This window comes from Tauraco erythrolophus, chromosome 4 (genome assembly GCF_009769465.1).
Source record: "Tauraco erythrolophus isolate bTauEry1 chromosome 4, bTauEry1.pri, whole genome shotgun sequence".
NCBI lineage: Eukaryota > Metazoa > Chordata > Aves > Musophagiformes > Musophagidae > Tauraco > Tauraco erythrolophus.
The window spans coordinates 34242309-34264694 of record NC_141468.1 but is presented as its reverse complement, the minus strand read 5'-3'; the positions used below and the strand labels follow the sequence as shown (position 1 = coordinate 34264694).

Here is a 22386-nt window from a genome sequence, read left to right as displayed (position 1 = left end):
ACAAAAATGTTAAAAGAATCCCACAGGAAGTCATCTGAAGGGGGAGTGGCAAATGAGCAGAAAACAACAGGCACCCAAAATACTAATAATTACCAACCCCCTCCCCCCACTCCCCAAACAACTTAGCTAGCAATTTTGCCAAGGAACAAAAAAACAGGCAAAGCAAAACAAAAGCATCTCTACTTACTCTCTGCAAAGAACACACATTTTTACTCTGGAGATGCTGGTAATATCCTCTGCACTCACCTGTGAAACTTCATAGAGCAGTTTGTAGTGCTCCTCTCTCTTCTGAAAAGTGCACAGATTGCAGCCCATCCTAATAAGCAAGGCAAGAGCGAAGCCTCTAATTTCCTCAGCACTGAAAGGCAAATGCACTGACAGGGAATCACCCTCCGGACTTGACTACCGTTTTTCATCAGTCATTCCAGCCCCGAAACACAGGCACGCCACTGCTAGCTGGAAGCAGAAGGCAGGGCGGCGTGTGGCAGCATGCTCTTCTTCCCTTTCCCTAACTATCTTACACTCACGTATACACACACAGAGTTTCGACTCAGTTCATGGCAACACTCCCCCTGTCTCTGCATCAGTGCACATGACTACACAGATTCTCACTCATGAATATTAATAGCCCCTCATTGATTATTTATGACAGAACGTGTTCGCGGGGAGGGGTGTCATAGCTGCCGCTGATGACAGATGAATATTCACTAATTAAGGAGCAAATGTACTGTGGTTAAACAAAATTCGCTTGTGTCAATACCATCTCTGTTTATTAAGGTTAGAGGGAGTAAGCCTCACGTATTTCACCCACACTGTAATTTTTACAGTAACTGTGAGATTAATTCATGAATGAGGGTGGGAAAGGCACAAGTCAAGTCTTATATTAGGTCTCCACCTTGTGCAACAGGGATCACGGAATACGTTTAAAACATTTGTAAGCATTCGGAAGAGAGTGCTTGTGAAACCTGAGCTGATGTTGCTAAAAATTTGAAGCAGAGAAGGAAGGAGAGAAAATTAACCCAGATGGCTAGACTGTTAGCTTCACCTTTGACACTGCCAAATTTAGCCAAATTTCACCAAAATTCCAGTGTACTCATAAAAGGCATGAGTCTAAATCAACTTGTCGTAGATATCCAGTATATGTGGAAATGCAGGTGTGCCTGATCTGGTGCTTTTTACGTATATGCGCGTGTTTATCAAATAATCTCGCATTTAAGTCTCTTCTGGCATGTAAAACAGATTAATAGTAATTATAGCCCCCATTTCCAAGAAACTCAACAGATACACCCTCTTGGACTCCTAGATATCAAAGCTTTTATTATAACATACCATTATATCTAACTTTACCATTTGTAAATTAGATTTTAATGGCTCCACAATTCTCAATGTGTGTATAAAGGCAAGGATGCATTTAAAATTAAACCCACATGTTAAATATTAAGGCCAATGGAAATCACACTTAATTCCAGGCTGACATTAATTCCTATATTGTATATCATGTAATCCATTGGGAGTTATGCAAGATAAAAAGCCCAAGCTGTGACAAACCAAGAAAAAAAATTAAAAAGTTGCTTTTGTTTTACCAATCCTTTCTCAGCAACTCTGCTAATCAAGACCTATGTCCTTGTTTCAAAGCATCTTTAATCTGGAGAGGATAGCAGGTGGGCAGGTGGGATCCAAAGCAGAAATAATTACTTGGAAACCAATGAAACCAGTTAGTTAAGATTGACACTGGGCCCTAAAGAGTTGTAATTACTAAGCACTGATGTACAGCTACTATTTTTTTTTTAGGTGCAGTTTCCTAAAAGTGCTTTGTCAAACATTTAAAATCGATAACAGGAAATGATTCTAATGAGTACTAATTGTTAACAAATTGGCTTTGCATCTAGCAGCACCTCAAACACCACCAACACTGGGTAGCAAGCAGACCAACAATCATGTGCTGCTTATCAGTCCTGCCCCTTGGGATGTAATAATCCGATTTTCTGGGCCTTAATTTTACCTAACAGACAGGATGAAAGCCAAGCAGAGAAATCTACAGGAAAAACTGGACCATTACCATGAACTCTGCATATTAGTGGTTTGCTAGAACCTCTATGCAAATTACAGATAGGTTGAGACTAAATTTTAATTAAATTTCATCATCTTTAATAAACGAGCAGAGTCAGGAGGAATCAAGTAATGACCATTAACAAAGCAAGCTCTTCTCATATTAGCTTCCAGCGCTGTTCTGAAACCTAGCATTAAGATTAATTTTTATCTAGTGGAAGAACCTGAGCAGGCAAGTTTGGTTTTGAACTTTCCCAAAGTCCAAGGTTTTTAAAGCCGAACCGCAGAGGTGGGTTCATCATCCTTAGAAAGAATCAGCCTCTGTTCTCCTCCGCACTTCCATGAAATGCTGTTCATGCGGAGAGGTTTAAATCCTTGAACCAAACATCAACTCAATCTTTGAAGGTTTCTATATTGTGAGGTGCAGAAGAACTCTCAGATGTGTAAATTTTTAACTTAAGAAAGTCAGATCAAGGAACTAGACAACAGTTGTGCAAGGATAACCATGCCACCTTTCAAAGAAAGTGTTCTCTCCTTCCACTGACACAACTTCTTCCTCTGACACACAGATAGTCTGAAAACTAAGCTACATTCATAAAAGACGTGTTTTACCCTGGTATATTTTTGATAGTACCTTAAAATTAGTTCTTAGAAAAAAGGGGGAGTAAAAAGGTATATGACTACGGGAATGCAGTTGTAGATATACAAGAAACTAACCACGACAACCATAAAACAACAGATAAAACAAGCAATGGAAAACTACAGTTAATCTTTCAGCAATTTCCCCTGACAGCCTCCTTTTTCATTGCTCGTCCTCTGGTTCTTTTGTTTCTTTCTCTGAAGCCGACATAGGCTTCTCCATTCATTTATGAGGTGCCTGCCCTCTGCCCATATGGAGCGTAAGAGGGTTCTGTCTTCTGCTTCTGCTGCTGCTAATGGGCACATTCTGCAGGGTTGAGTAGATTTATTTGAGAAGGAAAGGTGTACTTCAGGTTCTTGAGCTACATCTAAATATGCTGCTTTGATTTTACATGTGGTCAAAATACCAAACTTTGTCAGCACAGAATGACATTCAAGGCAAAACCTGATTGAATTAATAACTAAAATGAAATATATGTGATGCGCTTTGGTCAAGTTGAATTTGATGTTGGGGAGAAAGCAATCTCCTTCCTTCCTTCTCTCCCTCCTCTTAATCCCTTTCCAGCATCAAATTTGTAGCTAAAGGGGCCAAAAAGGTACTAAAACATAATCAAGTAATTCTTATTCTACATGTAATTCAAAGATACCTGAATAATTCAATGCTTTTCTTGATTGTGGAGTTCTCCATGTTCATCATCCACAATTTAATGTTACCATAAAGAATAAAATCATAATTTACAGTCAAACTAGGAAGGCAATAATGCAAGGGGATGAAGTTTAATTTCAAGAGCATTACAGAAAAATTTCTGTTAACATTTTCAAACAGAGTGCCCTTGTTTAGGTCCCCTAATTCATTTTAAGCATCTAGGAGATGACTTACACATTCGGTATACAGATTCCTCGTTGAGGTATAGAAGTGTCTAATTATAAGCACCCATGCTTGAAAGTTTATCATTGCAAAAATTTCAAGGCAATGACACTGCAAATTAAAGACCATTAACTCCTTTATATCTTCTTTATCACAGAGCTAAAAGACATATAATAAAATACAATATTCATTTTAAGTGAGGATAGTGAAGTTGTTGGTCCAAACTCAGTGATGAAACAGTCAGGCAAATGTGAGATTCCAAGTTTCCTTTGCATGCCCTTGAATTCACACTGTCCTCCTGAATTTACCAGCCCCATGCATTTACTCCACAAATTTTGAGGAATCCCAAGAAATTTAGCTCACAGAATAGATGGCAATGCAATTTATAGTCTTAGGGCTGCTTACCTGTAAAACAAAAATATCATAAGAAAAGGGGAGTTGGAGAAACCCTTTGCTTCTCCCCACTGTCCTAATCAAAGGCTCGAACTCATAAAGCTTGACCTCAGTCTGGCCAAATCTTTTAGTTCATTGTGATAATTAGTGGGTTTTGTGAAGCCTCAGCTGCTGGAATCCGGTGATTGTATGCATCAGTCAGTTTGCGTGTTAGAAAAACAAGGAATTTTCCAGCCCTATGACTGCAGAGAAAAACTTAAAAACCTCAGTAAATGTAACCCAAAGACTCAGAATTTGCATACAAGCTAACCAGCTTGAACTCTAAAATAACATAATGTATATTACCTAGTAGGCTAAATGAAGGTGCAAATTATGGAAGTACAGAGTCATTGAAATTGGCTTAGGCTCCAATAAAACAGATTTTTGCAAATACAAAAAAATGGAAAATTTAACCACAGTCCTTGCAAAAGATACATAAAAATCTAACTTAAGGTAAAAATGCACCATACATTTTTCACAGACATCAGAACGGGCTTACAAAATGAATGATTAAAAAAATAAAAATGTATATCTATAATAAAATGCAATATTCACAGGAACATTAACTTATGTCTGTTAGAAAGACCCTTGTTTAAGCTCGCATCCTTTACCACAGCCATCGAGACTTCATGCACTATTAAAAGTCACAGCAGGAGTAAGAGTGGTAGGAGAAAAGGCAGGACATGGAATTCCCATGTTCTGTATTTCCCAGGAGGACTGTAATTATCTGAAGACTATTAAGGTCTAACTGACTGTAAATCAAATGGGCTCCATAAGTGGAACCTTCCATTAGGCTCAGATGCCTCCCCAAATGTAGGTTGCACCTACAACATCATATGACACAAGTCCAGTCTGTTGATTTTTTTTTGCCATCCATGGTTAAATTGACACATATCAATGGGATTCCTGGTCCAAAACGTAAACGTATGTCTAGAGAAACGGAAAGCAAGTACATGAGGAATCTTCTCTGCCATGATCACTTACAACACAAGAGCTACTTGTCTCTTTTGTTCTATGCAGAAAATTAAATGAATCCCTCTTTATCTACCACTCTCATGTGAATAGGCTGGCTAGCTTTCTTTGGGAAAAGCACCATTCCTTTATTAGGTCTACTGGCCAAACTTCAGACCGCTCAGATACCTTTTTTCCTCTTTTCTATCTTAAAGTTTTATCTAGGATATTATTTTCTGAGGTTTTTACTCTGAGTGGCTTCCTTGTAGTTTCTTAAACTGCTGCCATAATCAATTACAGAAGTCTTGCAGAACACCAAATGATGCCTATAATGAACTTTAAGGCCTTAGGAATACATGAAGACATCAAGTGGACGGTGTTAGTTAAATTGAGAACATCAGTCAATGTTGGTCTTCTCTAAACTAAGGACTTTGTTAACATTCTAAAAGAAAATGGACTTTCTCTTGACTTTCTCTACCTCATCAGTTAATCATAAGGAAACTATCTGCACACTTTTACCTTTTTTAAGCATGTGATCATGTGAAACCAGACTGACAGCTTTTTACTATACTAGAGTGTTTCAACACCATGGACCGTGCAGAGTAGAATTACTCATAAATGAGCCTGAAAAGATTTAAAGGAAATGACAAAATTTCATTCAGGATAGCCAAACCTAAAATGGCTGAACAGAGTTCCAGAAAAAATCTCTGATTATAGATAAATTGGGATATGAAGTCTCCTGTCAATAAACACTAAATAATGCACTTAGGGAACATTGCTAAAACATCCAGAGTCACGGTCTCTAAAGTAGTTACTTCTACTCAGTAAACAGATCTGGAGTTATGAACTACAGGTTCAATGCTCAAGCACAGTAAGGTCAAGCAGAATGTGAGGAATTTTAGGAAAAGACTGACAACAGAGCAGAAACTATCATCATGAAGCTGCACAAACTCCAGCAATACTCACATATGAATACAGCCAGCAGTTCTGGTCTTTCTATCTCTAAATCATTTAATGAAAATGGAACAGGTATGAAGAATAGGTGAGAAACGCAGATGAGTAATAGTTCACTTTCTCTGCATCTTTCATCTTAATCTATACTTTCTTCTCCTCATGCAGAAGCCATTCCTCCTCACATTACACAATGAAATAATCAGACAATACATTTAAAGCACCGAAAGGATGTCTGGATTTTTTCTTCCAAGTAATTTGACTGTGGAACTCATTAACAAAACTCACTGGAAGCAAAGAGCAGAAAAGGGTTGAAAAAGGTATTAGACAACTTTACGACAGATAACTGTCAGTAGTCATCTGCCTGCTTAAGAAGCCTGCAATTTGCCAACTCCCAGGAGCTATGAGAGAGATGACAGCAGCGAGATCCCCCTCCATGCATCCACTCGCTGATAGCTTGCCTGTGTGCTTATTGTTGGCCTCCTCAGAAATCTAATACTGGCAATACGATCCCGTTACTAATTCAATTCTAAAGCTCAAAATTCACCAGTTCTTGCACAAAAAACTTGAATATGTACTAGACTGAAAGTTCCTCAGCTAACGTTAGCTGGTAATGCACCATATAGTCCAACTGAGTTACAAGGCTTTATTAACGATCACGTTACGACTTTGGACTTCAAACATGTTTATAGAAGAACATTTTATTATTGTCCTCACTAGTTTCAAAGCTTTTCAAGCTACATCTGTTAAAAAAAAAAAAAAAAAAGTCAGAATTTTTGGCCACACCTGAACATCTGAAGATTAAATCCAAGCTTTTCTTTTACATTTGTGTGGGAAATAAAGACCGTCTAGAACTGAGGTATTACACACCAAGTTCAGGCCCAGACCAAACAAAGGCAAATATCAATGAAACACTTCAATGAGAAACTGAGCTCACAGTACAAAACTCTAATTCAAATGCCAAAGCAGCAGGAACTGGTTCAGAGGATGAGAGCAGTGGTGAGGACTCCTTGGCTCTGTTCTTTCCTCTGATACCTGCATCATTAAAAAAGCTCTTCCTTTTTACAGTCCTATAAAACAAGTTAACACCTGTCTTGCAAGAACATTAAATTCAATGAACCTTTTAAGACTTCTCAGAGCTTTTCAAAGAAATGTATTGTGGAGGGCTGTTACACCCATCCAAATTCTTCTGCTAAGGCCACCCTCGCAGTTTCCAGCACTCAAATGTACTTAAAATGTCTTGTGTACTGTCTTAATTAAAAGTTTTAAGTAGTACTCATGGTGTGCTAACCATTATAAAAGTACAAAAGAAAAAAACTACTAATGACTCGAGAAAATCCCTTGCTAAAAATGACAATCATAGCCATTTGAGGGATCAGAAAAAATAAAGAGATATATCTAGGCCAGAGTGCTGGCTGAACAAGTCTTCATCCCAGAGTGGCGAAAATATACTAGCTAGAGGTAGACTGGACTACTTCCTTTTTGGTTGCCTTCCAGTTTAAGTACCATTAGTTGGATACATCTACAAGAGTAGTTTTGGCACATTCAAGTATTTCAAAAGTGAGGTAAAGGCGCTGAGAAGTGTAACCTGTCATGAATAATGCCCTACCATTACAGAGACATATTTACTAATACAGACACGTCACTGTTCCCTTTCAAAGCTCATATAATTGACAATCTGGAATAACTGTTCAAGGATACATGCAATATAATAGATTATTCTGTCTTGCTCCGTATGAATGGCCTACTGTGTCCTACAAAAACACTCCAGAATTAGGGAAGTTTTCATGGCCTTGAATGGATTTTCATGGTATTGAAGCTCAAAAGGAGAGTTTTACCAAATCAGGCCATAAAAGCAGCTGCTTTCCTCCTTTGCCAAAACATAAACATGTTGTAATATAACTGTCAGAAATTCATATTACTATAGTAAAAAGTAATTTTCCAACATAGAAATGACCTAAGTCTTTAAAGGAGTGGTGAGGCAGAGGGGAGTCAGTTGGTTTTGTGTAACTAATCACGACTTCATCACCTTAAAATTAGTATTAGGTAGTACACGTGATTGAATCTCAAATCTGGCTCCCAACACACACCTGATAGAATGATGGATGCAGGAGCAGCACCACACAATGCTGCAGGAGGAACCGTCCGCATCGCTCCAGTGTCTGACAGCTGGCTAGTTTGATTTAAAATTACAATTTGAACTGAAATCAACTCTGTTTGTTGACAGTCATTAACTGACTACCATAAAAGCACCATTAATTCTGTTGCAGTCAGCAAATGCTTTGTAATGACCTAAAACTAATGCGGCTCCCCCTCCTATAAAATCCCCACAGTGTCAAAGATTTACTTGGTACACTGTCTGGGCTTTCTAAAGCTTAAAATCACTGCCAGTGCACCTGCTTTCTAGAAGATCATTAGGTAAAAATCCCAACGATGCCCAATCAACCTGGCTTTAGTTACCTTACCGTCTGCTCTAGAAGAAAATTAATGTTATTAGATGTGTCTTTCTCTGAAAATTGCTGGTGTTTGGTTACCGTGCCAGCTGTCTAGGAGGTGCGTGGGTCTGCTGGACGCTGACCCAGCTGGCTGCCCAGGCAGAGTCCAGTCCCAGCCCCGGCTCTCGCACTGGTGCCACTGGAACCCCGCACCAGCTGCTCCGCCAGCGTCGGTGTGCCCCGAGCCCCACCAGTGCACCGCACCTCAGTCTTGCCAGCACATCCCCCCAAATCCTAGGTCCCTGCAATGCTCACCTAGGCCACTGTAAAACAGCAATACCAGGTCTGAACTCAGGTACAAGGAGTTAGGAAGAAAAACAATAGAAAGAGTGAAAAAACTCCTGCAAAGCCACACGGATGGAGACAAATGAAATCCGATTAATGATGCCTCTTTTTCTTCTATTCTGATGTCCTGCAGAAAAGAAATCAGCATAGCAAATACTGCTTTATCTCTGAGCGAAATTTCAGATCCTTAGTCTGAAATCTGCTCTTTCCTCTTGGAACAAAAAGTCAAACCCCAGAGCTCGTCAGAGATTTGTCACACACCAGCGGTTTCAGGGGGTGGGTGCTCGCCCGGCCCTCACTGCCCGACCGCAGGGACACCTCTGCCACAGCAGCCTTTGCCTGGCTGCTGCCTCCCCTGGGCTCCACTTCGGTGTTACCGCAGCATGCCAGGACTTCTGGTTTGTCTGAGCCCTCTGGACAGGGACATCAAAACCACTTTTTGAATAAAGCTTCCTAAAACAGCCGAAGAACAATGTACAGTAGAGCAAAAGCATTCAATCACGTCACGGTCAAAGAACGGTGCCAATTAAAGTGAAGTGCTTATCTAGTATTTGGCATAGAAACCACCTGAAACCCTGTAAACACCAGACACCGAAAAAAAAACTTCAGATGGGAAACAGGAATTTGAGAGGCACGGATCTCATTGACTTTACCAAGATTGAAACAGTTAAAAACCCTCACTGCATTCTGAAGATGAACCCCTTAGAGCCCCTCTTCACTGGTAAGTATTAACAGATGAAATAGTAGCAATACCAGTGTAATTCATCTGGGATGAAAATCCTTCCCAATTAAACTTTCACACAGTGAAAACACTATCTCTCTGAAGTTTTGCATTTTGGATTTCAAAATATGCTCCTCTTGAAATACATGCCCGAGCTCCCTAGTGTATTTCAGTTGTCAATATCAGTCATAAATAAAGATAAAGCAGAGTTTAGAATAGAGAAATACGATGAGAAATGAAACAGAAATCTCCTGCTCAAAATATCTCTGCTTTGTAATTCTCCACTGATGTTCTCTCCAGTCCTAGCGCTGGGAAAAGGATGATCTTTAAAGGTTCCTTCCAACCTAACCCATTCTGTGAGACTGTGATTTATCTGGATGTATTTACTTACTAGGAAACGTCCACCCTCCTTTGTCCAATAATGCAGTGAGTGCCCTTGGTACCCTTATACTTTACTAAAAAACAATCAATGCTATTTCTTAAAAATAATAATAAAATAAAAGTATATCCTTGCAGGATAGATATTTTAGGAGATACTGTTTGCAGTTCTCTATGTCAAATAGTTCAAGGGCACTTGCACAACCTTTGTCAGCTCCTCCGGTAAGCCAGATCCTGTACTTACAAGAGTTTAAAGATGCTCACAGACAGACACATACCTAATCTCATATACTCCAGAGACATTTTCAGTACTACCGAATCACTACACCTCAAAAGGAAAACAACAGACATCAGGACAGGTAGGCATCTCCTGTGGCTAGCTCTGTCCACGTTTCTACATGTCCATAAGAAGTCAGCCCCCACGTTTTCAACTCATTGTCTTCAGAGAGGAGAGAAAGACGCTCTCATTTACCACAGGGGAGGAAGTGACATCTGTGAAAAATGAATTTACTTATCAGGCTTCAAGCTACAGGCAGTATGTACGCCAGCGTGTACACTGGAGGGAAAAGCAGCACATTTCCAAAACTCACTTGTGTTTCATTTTATAGAATTACGCTTCTCACCTTATAAAACAGAAAGATCTTTTAATAGAAGGGGAAATATTTAACCTTCTCAAAGTCAATGCTTACTCTCTTCTCTGTGATTGCTCCTGTAGAGATATGAAACAAATCACGGGGGGGAGGGGGGGGGAATCAAAGAGAATAACGGATGGAGGGTGGGGGTGGTGTTTTTTCTGCAAGACCTCCACATCTAGTCTGAATCTCTTTCATTTCTATTCAGTTCTTGTGCAGGACACTAGGATTATATGTATCAACTTAATTCAGTGATAAGAAAATCCTTACTATAAATCCTACCATGTGGGACAAATCTGTCAAGATCTTGATTATCAAAACAAATGAACAGACAGTAAAATGTGACATACGTAGCATACACTTTACGTGATAAATTAGCCCTCGCACAACTGACAGACATACTGTAAGGGGATGTTAAGGTTGCTATGGCAAACAATGCCTTTCCTCCCCCAGCTCCTGAATCACAAGTTTTCTGAAAGAGTCACTGACATCTAGTGAAAGACAACAAATTTTCTATGGTTAAACACTACCTGCACGTAGCAAGACATATTTCTCTTTTCCACTGTGGTCTTCTTCAAAAGTTACTGCCTTCAACAGTGACCTCGCCGTGTCACTGGAGTGACTAGCCACAAGCTGTAAGGTTGTTCTCTTCCCCTTCAGCAGACACATTAGGGATTTACTGTAATGCTTCAGGGATCCAAATAGTGATGGCCAAATAAATTAGGAAAACATACTTTATCATGCAGTGAGCAACAACATTGTCAGCTCAGGGAAAACAAGAGAGAGTCCTGTCACAAAGTAGAAATGGGAACTAAAAATTCAAGTATTTTAGCTACTCAAAAGTTTGGTTATCATGTAAGAACCGAGTGTTTTTTAAGAAACACTCCCACTTTTGGTTGGAATAAAAATCATGATTTCAGCATACTTCTGATCCAAACTGGTGTTTGGAACTCCTCAGGCAGAAAATCAGTGACACATTTAAAGAAACAGAAGAATCCCCATTAGAATTTAGTAAAGCATCCTTAACAACTATTTCTGTCAACAAGACATAAGCATGCACCCAAGAGCTCTCCTGCACAAAGACCAAAACGCTATACAAGCTGTGAGCACATTCCTGACGCAAGGTGTTCAGAACCTAAACCAGGATGGCTCATCCTTGCTGCAAAAAACACAGGAGTCTTCTACAGTAATCCTGACAACTTCACTGATTACTCCTCCCAGCAACCCATCAGAAATTCAAATGATATTAACTTCTCCTGGCTTTCTTAGCAGAACTCATAAACATAACTGTGTTCTCGTTGACCTCAAAGGGGGCACCAGCTGACCTCAGACTCTTGTTTAGCTGTCCATTTCTCTGATTACAGATTGTCTTCTTTCTTTGAAGTTATGACAGATATATAGATTGATCACTAGGTGACAGGGTGTGGACACAGCTATGACCACATGAAAATCACTATGTGAAACATTCAGGTTTCTGTACGTCTAGGAAAGACTGCAGAAGACGCTTGTGTCATCTTTCTACTTCCTACTGTAGATTATCATACAACCATTTCACAAAAGGTCACAATTCAACTGATAAAATTAATCATTTAAGTGCTTTTCCAAACAGATGCTATCCTAATGGCAAGTTAAGTGATAAAATAAGGATAAGAAGCAAAGATCTTGAAAAACTGTCATCCTCAGCTAGTTTGTCTAAACCCTCTCAGTACTACTGGTGAAGAGAAGGTCAGTTTATATAAAGGTCTGTTTTTTGTGTCAAAATACTTTTAATTCCTTCAGGCACAAGCAGAAGAGCAAACAATTCTGAGCAAGTAAAACAAATTATTTTAAAATCGTTAAAATTAAATTGCACAAAAAAAAAATCTATGTGTCAGTAAACTATTTACGTAACAACAGAAGTCAAGTTTCATATAGAATTTTTTCATATGGAGATATCAAAGTACCTCACAAAGTCAGGTAATGTTATCACCATTTTACAAAAGTGTGAATAATACAGAAATCTCGCAACGCATAATACTGAAACATGACAAATCATTCTCAAAATTCAGTACCAGGTAGAAAGCACGAAGAAGCTCCGTAGTGAGGGAGCTACCCAGCACCACGCACGTGACAGCAGCACAGTAACACACCAGAGGATGGCATCTAATGAATTTTAGCAATTGTTTGGGATAACAAAAACATTTCAAGATCTTTGTATACCTTGCAAAGAAACAAAATCAGCATGGCATTAAACTCAATGTTAAACAAAAAACTCTTTGAAGGTAGCTCTTACAAAAAACTGCAGAGAACACGTAACAAAGTTTGCACTAGCTTCAAGCTGGCAACACAAACCTATGCAGTTTTATCTCATTTTCTCCCCTCCTTCCTTTACTGTATGGTGAGATTTTACTTCTGCATACCCTTGTCCCAGTTTTAGCTGGGACCGGGTTAGCTCTTCTTTTTAGCAGCTAGAAGAGCTCCGTGTTTTGGTTTTACTCAGAGGCTCGCTCTGAGAAGAATGCTGATAGCAAGTTGATGTTTGTGGTTGGACGTGAAACCCCAAGGACTTTTCAGTGTGCCGGAGTGCAGAAACACGGCGGGATAAGGGGGGAGCATAGCTGGGACAAGGGGGACATGATTCCCCTTGTGATTTGTGGTGGAACTTAAGATTGAGGGCCAAACTGGCCAATTAGTATTCCATATCATGCAGCGTCATGCCCAGTATAAAAGTGAGGGTCAGCCGGGAAGAAGGGCTTTTGCGCTTTGGCTCTTTTGCGCTTTTGCTCTTTTGCGCTTGCTGCGCTTTTGCTCTATTGTTTTTCTTCTTTTTCTCTCTCTCCCAGTACTCCCACTCTCAGAGTACTCTCTCTCTCTCTCCGCCCCTCTCTATTTTGGGGCCTCGCATTCGTCTGGGATTGCAGCTTCGGGACGAGACGGGCTTCGCATACGAGCGGGTGGTGAGCACCTACACTGTGTATTAAATCATCTGTATTAAATTGTTCTTATCTCAACCCACGGGTTTCCCGTTTATCCTTTAATTCTCTCCCTCATTCCTGGGGGTGGGGGAGGGGGAGTGACCAGCTATGTGGGAGGGTCAGCCTAACCCACGACAACCCTGCTGCGTATTTTCTTGTTTCCTACACCCAGCTTAGATTCTGCACCCTGCCACAACTCTGCATTTGTCTCCCCATTCATTTGTTCATGACTCCCAACAGGCCTCTGCTGCTGTGCACTGCTTTTGTCCATCATGTCCCGATCCTTCCCAGTTCTTCTCTACTTTATTTCCCTTGACCCTTGGCTTCACAATTTCCCCAGCATTCTCCCTCCTGTGCATCCTCCCAAGAACTGAACTCTAAAATGACCCCTCTCACTGGGCAGGAGGCCATGGAGGAGACCTCCTCAGACTGTGCCCAGCGGCTGGCAGACAGGAGAGCCTGCCAAAGCCTCTGAAACAGCCTGGGCTTGGCTGGCTCCCCAGGAGCAGCTCCCCAGGAGCAGCTGGGGTGTTACAGCAAGCAACAGCTGCACGCCTGCCTTCCTGCGCACAGTAAAATAAACCAGGATGCCTGGGTCGCAGGTTTAATAGATTTTTTTTTTTGTCTTTCACTCTGCTTCAGAAGTCAGCCTGATCAATGCTATTTCACACTCTCCGGTGCAAGCTTTACTGATCTAACCCCTGACTAAAAATAGATTCATCAAAGCAGCACCAGGGGAGGCAATATTTATCCCTTGCAACACGCAGGGAATGTCACGTTACAGCTTCCTCCTGGCTTTCCTCTTCTATTAGGAGAGGCGAGGAAGGATGACTTGCACAGCTGAAGCGGGTGCCGGCACTGGAAACTGATGTTGTGTATTTATCCACTCACATTAAGTATGGAAGTGGCAGTCACGGTTCGTGCTCCCTGGGCGCTCTTGCAAATTCTCATCCTTTCCATCTTCCAGTGGGTGACAGAAAATAGCAGTTATAGACAAATGCTGGAGAAAAGCACAAGACCTAACCAATAAATAATAAATGCATCCATATCTCTAGAACTCTTTCCTTCGAGTCCACACAAAGTAAACATGAGAATCCCCATAGGAAGTCATGGAAGCTCCCAATTCCATTCATAAAGGCAAATAAATGAACTTTCCTACTGCATCCCTGCACTTCTGTAATTGTCTGAATAAAAGGTGCCAACTAGTAACACCGCAGAACATGCTCATTCACCCATACAACACAGCCTTTGTCATTTTGTCACACAGGCGAGACGATTACTTCCTATGCAAAACTGGCTGCTGCAAGGATTGCTACGTGGTGTGAAAAGTTACTTGTGACACTTCAAGGACCTGTTGGGGTCCTCTCCAGTCATTTTGCTCTTATTCCTTCTTAGCTTGTTATCTTCATGTACTTTTCTCAAGGACAGTTTCTCAGTTCTCTTCAATGGTAGGTCTATTGCTAACCCCTTCGGTGTCTTCTCCAAATTGTCCAGATTGTTTTTTCATATGGAATCAAAAAATCCCTCTGAAAGGTTAAGCCACATCACAGCTTGACTATTGTCAATTCTCCTGCTGTTGACTGAATATTTCCATTTTGAGTAGCTTTGCTGAGATAACTTATTTTTAATCACTTCCCATTCAAGGTGCACACCTTCACCCCAGAGACTCGGACATTCAAACTTCATCTGCCACTCTCTCCTATCATTGCCCCGGCTCCCACAGCTTTTTCGTAACACATCCACCTTAATTCTTCCACTTGCACCCCTCTGCTGCTATTTATGAAGCTTTGTAATTTGGGAATAACTATTCTATTTCTTCTATGCCAAACTTTTTCTGGGATCTCATTCATACATCTCCTTAAAACCAGTTTCCTTCAGGGAGTCCTTCTTCATCAGATCTCTCACAAGGAAATCTCAAATCCTCTTCTCTTCGAACTGAGCTCTGAGTTTCTCCACAGCTAGGCTGTGACACCTGGTGCTCCAGCACCCTCCTGAGCCTCTCTCTTCTTTGAACCCAGTATGTTGGAGAACACTGAAAGAACAGGTTTCTTGCCCCACTTTCGAACAGATCTATCCTAGGAAATTATTTTTCCAAACCTGACATAATACAGGAACTCAAGCCACTCTCAACTTGAACTGCAAGCGGATGAATGAAATACACCCCACTTCTGAGACATAACAAACACAACTCAGAGGCAGGAATTGGGACTTGAAAGTATTTCTGCTGATTTGAACAACTGAAAACATTTTTACGCAGAAAGCACACACTGGGGCTGTAATCAGATGTGCTGTAATCAAACAAGTTTTCAAAAGCTGCAGAAGAAAATGCTTACCTCAGGACACCACAGCAGGGCATCACATAATGAAGTGCTTGAAGTCACCACCCTGGAAGCTCTCAGTTTGACCTCTGGGTACAAAGCAAGAAGGACTGCGATGCCTTCCCGTTTCCCACGCTGAAACCTAAGGTATCACTTCAGATGACTACTGACTACTACATTTGCAGAGTGAGCCACAGATTTCTCTTCAAAAGGCATGTCCTCTTTGCAGAAAACCATAAAAACTGACCTGAGTAGTCACCACATTCCCCAGCACAAACAATAAATCTGTTTCCGAAGCTTCGGTCCGTGGCCCTGTGTGTGGCTGCCCTGCACTGTCTGCTAATTGAACCTTACACGTGCTGAAACAGTCAGCTGGAAAAGAGCCACCTTATCTTTGTGCTCTAAAAGAATTTTTTAAAAAGAAAAAGAAACTCCTGTTGTGAAATTATGAGAATGAGCATCTTTCAAATACTGTTAATAGAGTGATAAGAATTACCTTTTCTTCGTGTCTGTAATATCCCTATTAGCAAGGGCTCCTCCTTTCTCCTCAAGCCTCAATTTAACATGTTTTTTATTTACAGTATTTCTTTCCAGAGATATATATTAGTGCATTTTTTCAAAACAGATAAACATTGCGAAAGTAATTACTAAACACATCTTTGCCTACATAGCCAACCAGGGGTTCAGTTCTGAAAACTTGCACTATTAATAAATGACACACTGCAGTAAACTAATTGTATGTAAAGTCAACGGGTGCATGTTTAAGAATTTTAATTACTGTTCCGTGATTGCTTTATATTCATTACATAACATGCAGGTAACACAGCCTTTATGATGATAAGCAGTTTAATTAGGAAGCCAAGATAAGAAAAAAATGCCTTTAAGTTACTGAATTTGTTCACGCTGGCCATGTGATAACTTGAGCACATAGTATCCCTCGGTATTTTAAAATATGAAATATAATTCTACCTAAACCTTTGTTTCCTCACACTATAACAACTGCTTGATATGCCATTTGCTTCTCTCTCTTATGGGTGTCAACAACACAGTTGAATTAGATCACGAACCTCAACCTGTCTTTACTTTTTGAGTGGGTCCACGCAAGCGAGCGGTGCCCCATGCTCCATGGCCAGCACGAGCCTCCCAACAAGCCAAGCCGAGCCTGGGCTGCGTGCTGGCAGCTGTGCGCTTACCCTTTCAGCAAACTGTCTCGGAGGATGGCCATTGATTTCCTAGTTATTATGAACATGAAATTATTGAATGACAGATGATAGAGTGTTAGGTCCTACAAGTATTTTCCCAAATGGGTTATCTAGCCGGCGTTGCCGTAGCAACGAGGCTGTTTGACAGGGCTTATGACAAAGAAGTCTTTGCTCAGAATTCAGCTACAAAATAGCTCCTTGCTTCCTACCTTATATTCCCAAGCTCTATCTAGCATCTCTTCAACACCTTCCTGGCCCATGCCTCCAGCTGGCTGCTCCAACACCAACCAGGGTATGGCACCACCACCAGCCCTCCAGGAGAGTACTCTGTCCGTGGTGCGGCATGACGCTTTTGCCCAAGATAATGTTGATCCCCATAAGATAAAGTAATAGGTCTGACAGTGTCAAATCCATGGGAACACAAGCTCTGCATGAGGATGCACAACTGAAAGCCTAGGAGGAACCATGCTCACAGATCAGCCATTGCCTTGCACAGCTAAAGGTTAAATAGTTTCTTGCCAACCTGTCACTTCTATTGCAGGGATGCATTGAACTTCTTTTTTTGACTTTTTTTTTTTTTCTAAATTGTAATAAATTGGGGTTTGGTACAGAATGGTTTCTTCATTCGGGGTAGCTTCACAGTCCAAAGCATGGTTATGGTTGCTCTCCCTTTTACCAGAGCAGCACACATGCTCCTGCACCATGGCATCCTCCTCGCCAGGGAGGAATTCACAAGCAACACTCTCTAAGGAGCCCAGAACCCCAACTCCACATCAAATAACACCGCAGGGATGTTGCAAAGGCTCAGATCAAACAAAAAGCAAAGCACAGAAAAGTGTTACACCTCTGGAATACTCGCTTAAGCTTTTCTTTCAGTTATAGTCCTTCACCTGCAAGTCATGACTCTTGTTTCTTTTGTAAGTACTTTTTCTACTAGCAGGACATAGCCTGAATAGCCTAAAACAAAACTCAGCTACCCACCTTCTCCAAGTGCTGTCACATTTGCTCAACTTTTCTGATCATTGTAGAAAACACCTTTCTTTCAAGTTTCTGACTCCCAAAGAAAGCTGCTTCAATCGAAAAAAAAGAATTAAATGTAAATCCAAAATTATGGGCAATAACAGGTTATTTCACTTAAACTGATTGGCCCACGTTTTAATTCACTGGTCATTTTCCCAGAAAGATAATGACAGGAGAGGGAATTACTGAAGGACAGCCCTAGAAGCTGGTTGCAGTGAGGTCCCACGAAGTTGCAGCCGGGAAGGCTCATGTGCTTGAGCTTTGCTGCCCAGGTTGGTAACTGCTCTTCACCTTACACAGTTAACCACCTTTTTTCCACCTTGCACAGGCCACGATAAATTTTGCTGTATTTCGTGCCCATGCTGAGCGGAGGAGTGCCATGCTGCCCATATGAGTTGCGATACGTGGGTGGGAAAAGGTTATGAAATGTAACTGTATTTTCAACAGGCATCAAGTTATGGTGGTTGAAGGTGGAAAAGTACATCTGGGAAAGCTGGAAAAAGGCCCTATTGTGAACATATAAGTTAAAAATGTGCCCAAATATGCCCTGATATCTTTAGCAAATGAGAGACTTTTTTCCTCCAATCTACAATAAATATCTATCCCAAAAGGTGTGGTTTATGTCAAGATGGAAAAGCACATCAAATAGAACCTTTTAATGGGGGCAAGTAATGACGAGATCCCCAGGAGAAACTGAGGACTAGGAATGGAGTGAGAAAATTGAGATAAGTTTCTGCAATGAACCTTAAATGCTTGGTCTGTGCCAAGAATTTTGTTTCTGGCCAGAAACATTTTAGGTCTTAAAATATTTTTAAGTTCATTAAAAAAAAATATTCCTGGTACAGCCACATCTGCTCGTAACAGCACTTTTATAGGACAGCTTCAATTAGAGTTGGCTCTTGATGAGCCTCATTCTAGGCTGTGCTGCATGAAGCAATAAACAAGGCACTGAAAGCACATGGAGAGCTGCAGCTTCACGCAGCCACCAGCCCCCACTGTCATATTTCCTCTACTCTCATTCCCTCCTTCTAGCGTAAGCAAAGCTGTAAATGTTTTAGGGCTGTGTGATAGTCCCTGAGAAAAACAGGGAGCATATGTAGTGTATTTTCACATGGAAAAAAAAAACGGAGATCCTAATTTCTAAAGTGTGCCTTCTGTCCAAAGTATACCCTTGACGCTAACTCGGCTGTGATGCAAATCACTTTACACAGATTACTCAGCCATAGACGATACCAAGGTACCATCAGAAGGGTATTAGTCAACAATTTCTCATGAAGTCCAATTACATGTTTTCTATATAATTCCCTGACTACCCACTAAAATTTTGCTGATATTAGCCCATCCAAAAGGCATTTCAGGGACCAGGAGCACAGATAATATCCATTACAAAACCATTCTGTGGTTTCTGTCAAATCTAAGTTAAATGCACAATAGGGACTAGAAAGCTACTATAAAACTGCAGATTCAGGATCTATACGAAACAAAGACACCACGTCAATGCACTCTTCTTAAACGGAAAGACATTCAAACACGTGAAGACCAAGCTGAAAAGGATGTACCTAACGGCATAATACCACACCACCTCTGAGCACCACCGTGATGTAACTGTGAGGACATGCCTGGCGCATACACATACTTGGATTCATTGGGCTTTTCTCAAATTTCTTGTGCAAATACAAAACTAATATCAAAAGCATGGAATTTTTAATTGGAAGAAAAGATGACAAATTTTTTGGCAAAAGCCTCTCCCCAACTTGATTTTCAAAACATGTCCCTTCTGAAGACATTTAAATGGCTAGATGGTTCAAGGCACAGGTAATGGCTATGAAGCCCTTCACCTGCAGAATTCAACCCCAGTTGGTAGTGACTGAACGTTATTACGACGAGACAGCTGTTCAATGGTCTATCTGAAACAAGCTGGTAGTTCCAGTCCAGTTCCTACTGGGCAGGTGTTTGCATCATTAAAATCACACCACTTCATTCAATAACCTTGTTGGCAGTGTCAGCAAAGAGGCCAAGGACAGAGTGGATGCGGGGACTGGGTACGTTCTCTTGAATGAGAATCAAAAAAGCTTTGGCTACTTTAGGATTGATGTATAGTGATGAGTAACAGCAAGAAGCACAAGCTATCACTGACTGCACTGATCTTGTTCTAGACACAAACAGGAGTTCTCCACCTTACCATAAGCATTTCAGCCAACTATTTCTTAAAGATTTCAATTCTTCTTCCGAATTTATTTAATATGAATTCTCATAATATGAAAAAATATCTGAAAGACTTCAAAGTGGAAGCAAGCCTCTATGAAGAGTTGACAAGACCAATATTTTGAGGGAGAGGGCATTTGTTTTGTTTTTCATACTGTCTTTATACACTGTTTGCCAGAATAAAGGACTCAAACTGTGGTTAAAGAAAAAGAAAATTGGAAAAGTGCAAAAACTGTGAAGCTTTGGTATAAGCATATTTCTTTTTTTGTGAGATCTCCAGGGAAACAGTCATTGCTTTATTGATTTATGCTATAAAAATTGTCTAAGAGAGTACAGCATTGAAACAAAACTTAATGTAATGAATCGACCTAACCAGTACCTTTAACCACAATCAGTTCAGGCACCTCATAGTCAGTGTCCCTGAAGGCAGGGGATCAGCTCCAGTATTTTTAGCTACAATTAAACAAAACAGAGGCAAGCTGCTCAGTAGGGTATCCTGATAGAAAACTGTTCCAAATATTTATAGACTCTCTGACATTTGCCCTTTGGGTTCATGTAGCAGGAAGTATGCTGCTTCCGTCCCGATGAGCACTTCTGGGTCCAGCTATTTATGGGCCAAAGGAAGCACAAAGGATGTTACTGGAGCTGGCTGGATACACATCAACTATCCCTGCTTGGCAAAGGTTTTAGGAGTAAGATTTTAAAGGATGTGAAAGGAAATAGTAATTTGATAATTCTTGGCCAAGTTAGTAGAGAAAAAACGCATAGAGAACAGCTTTCAAAAGAGATTCAGTGTGTTCCTGAAGCTGTAAGTGGAAAAAAAAATTACACCGCTATGTTGGGAAAACGGATGCTAAGGAATATCCCTGTTTCGGTTCACTGAAAGTCACTTAAAGTGATCTCATTTGATGATGACACTGAAAAGTGAATGAAGAAAATGAAAGGCTACTTCCCTCAAACCCTTCCATTTTAAAATCCTGATTCCAGTCTTAGTACAGTGCAATATTGTACAAACACACTTGTTTAAAGATGACACTAGTTAAGCTTATTTTGCTATGGGCAATCCCAGCAAGCTTTAAAAAACCCAAATGGATATATTTGCTCACCAGGCAGATTTTTCCTATAACACAAATAGAAAATTCAATCTGCTGTTAAAAAAATTACTCCATTCTAAAAGCAATTAAGAAGGGCATTTTCCCCCCAGCTTGACTTGTCAATCCTATTAGACCAAATTCTAATTAAGGGTGGAAAAGTGGCTATTTTATCTGCCAAATGAAAATAATTTAGTGCAAGTTAATGAGGACTAGCTTATAACTGATTAGCCATTTTGATTCTGGCTTGTTACAGTGGTAGAAATTACCTTCAAAAGATACAGTAGGATCAGCAGTCATTTTCACACATTTGATAAACAAACAGAGCTTTCCTTTGTGACCAAATTAGGCATGAAAATATCTGAAAACAGGAACAAGATAGGTGTAACAGCTTACAGCTAGCTTGGAAAATATAAACTACTTCAAATAATAATAATATCTAAACTATTAAGACTTGGCAATCTTCTCTCCACATTGCACTTGCAACAAGTAGACTCTGACTAACGAAGGCCAAACATTGCTATGAGAGAAGGGAGACCAACCTCACAAACCATCACTGGCGCGAGCAGCTTTCCCTCACTGTGCTACAGGGCCACACAGAGTGCTGACAAGAAGATTTTCAAAATCAAGTTTATACCTGTCATCAGGTACATTTTTTGAAACTAAGCTCATGACAACGCGCAATGGCAAATGCTGCACAAGAAAAACAAATCCTAATAGTCCTTCACAAGCAGGTAAGAAGCCACTCAGATGGTTCAGAAGGCACCCCAGGGCAGTTTGCTTTCAGAGCACCAGAACATAGGAGTGCATACAGCAAAAATACCTTAAATAGGTCACCTACACATCTGTTTTGTTTCTTGCATTCTGGATCACTACAGAGTTGTGCAGGCGTTTGCATTACTTAGTAATCATTTCAAGGCATTCAACACTTTCATAACAACTGACACGTTCTACTTCTGCAGCACCTTACCTGGCCTTGACAGCCATACAGAAATTGAGTGATGACACTTTATCGTCAACATTTTGCATAAAGATAAAAAATAACGTCAAACAGAATCCTAAAGCCAGACCATTGGATGCCTGAAAACTCATCTCATTTTCTCACATGGACACAGATACCCAAATGATTAGCTGGCTACAGAAAAATAAACTAAAAACAATTAAGTCAAGGTTGAACTGGTCCTCTCGGCACCCC

General features: G+C 40.5%; 1 protein-coding gene across 4 annotated transcripts in view; it reads right to left on the bottom strand.

Annotated features, from left to right (window-relative positions):
* PDZRN4 (PDZ domain containing ring finger 4) overlaps positions 1-22386 on the bottom strand; it is a 263260-nt gene that overhangs the window by 109262 nt on the left and 131612 nt on the right. The window contains exon 4 of one of the 4 annotated variants that reach the window (XM_086610015.1): positions 15689-15762. The exons of 2 other annotated variants lie outside the window; for them this stretch is intronic. In XM_086610015.1, coding sequence (XP_086466141.1) covers positions 15689-15762 — 74 coding nt within the window. Of the gene's footprint in view, positions 1-246; positions 316-15688; positions 15763-22386 lie in introns of those variants that run through there. One more of the 4 variants, XM_086610016.1, reaches the window with a different exon arrangement.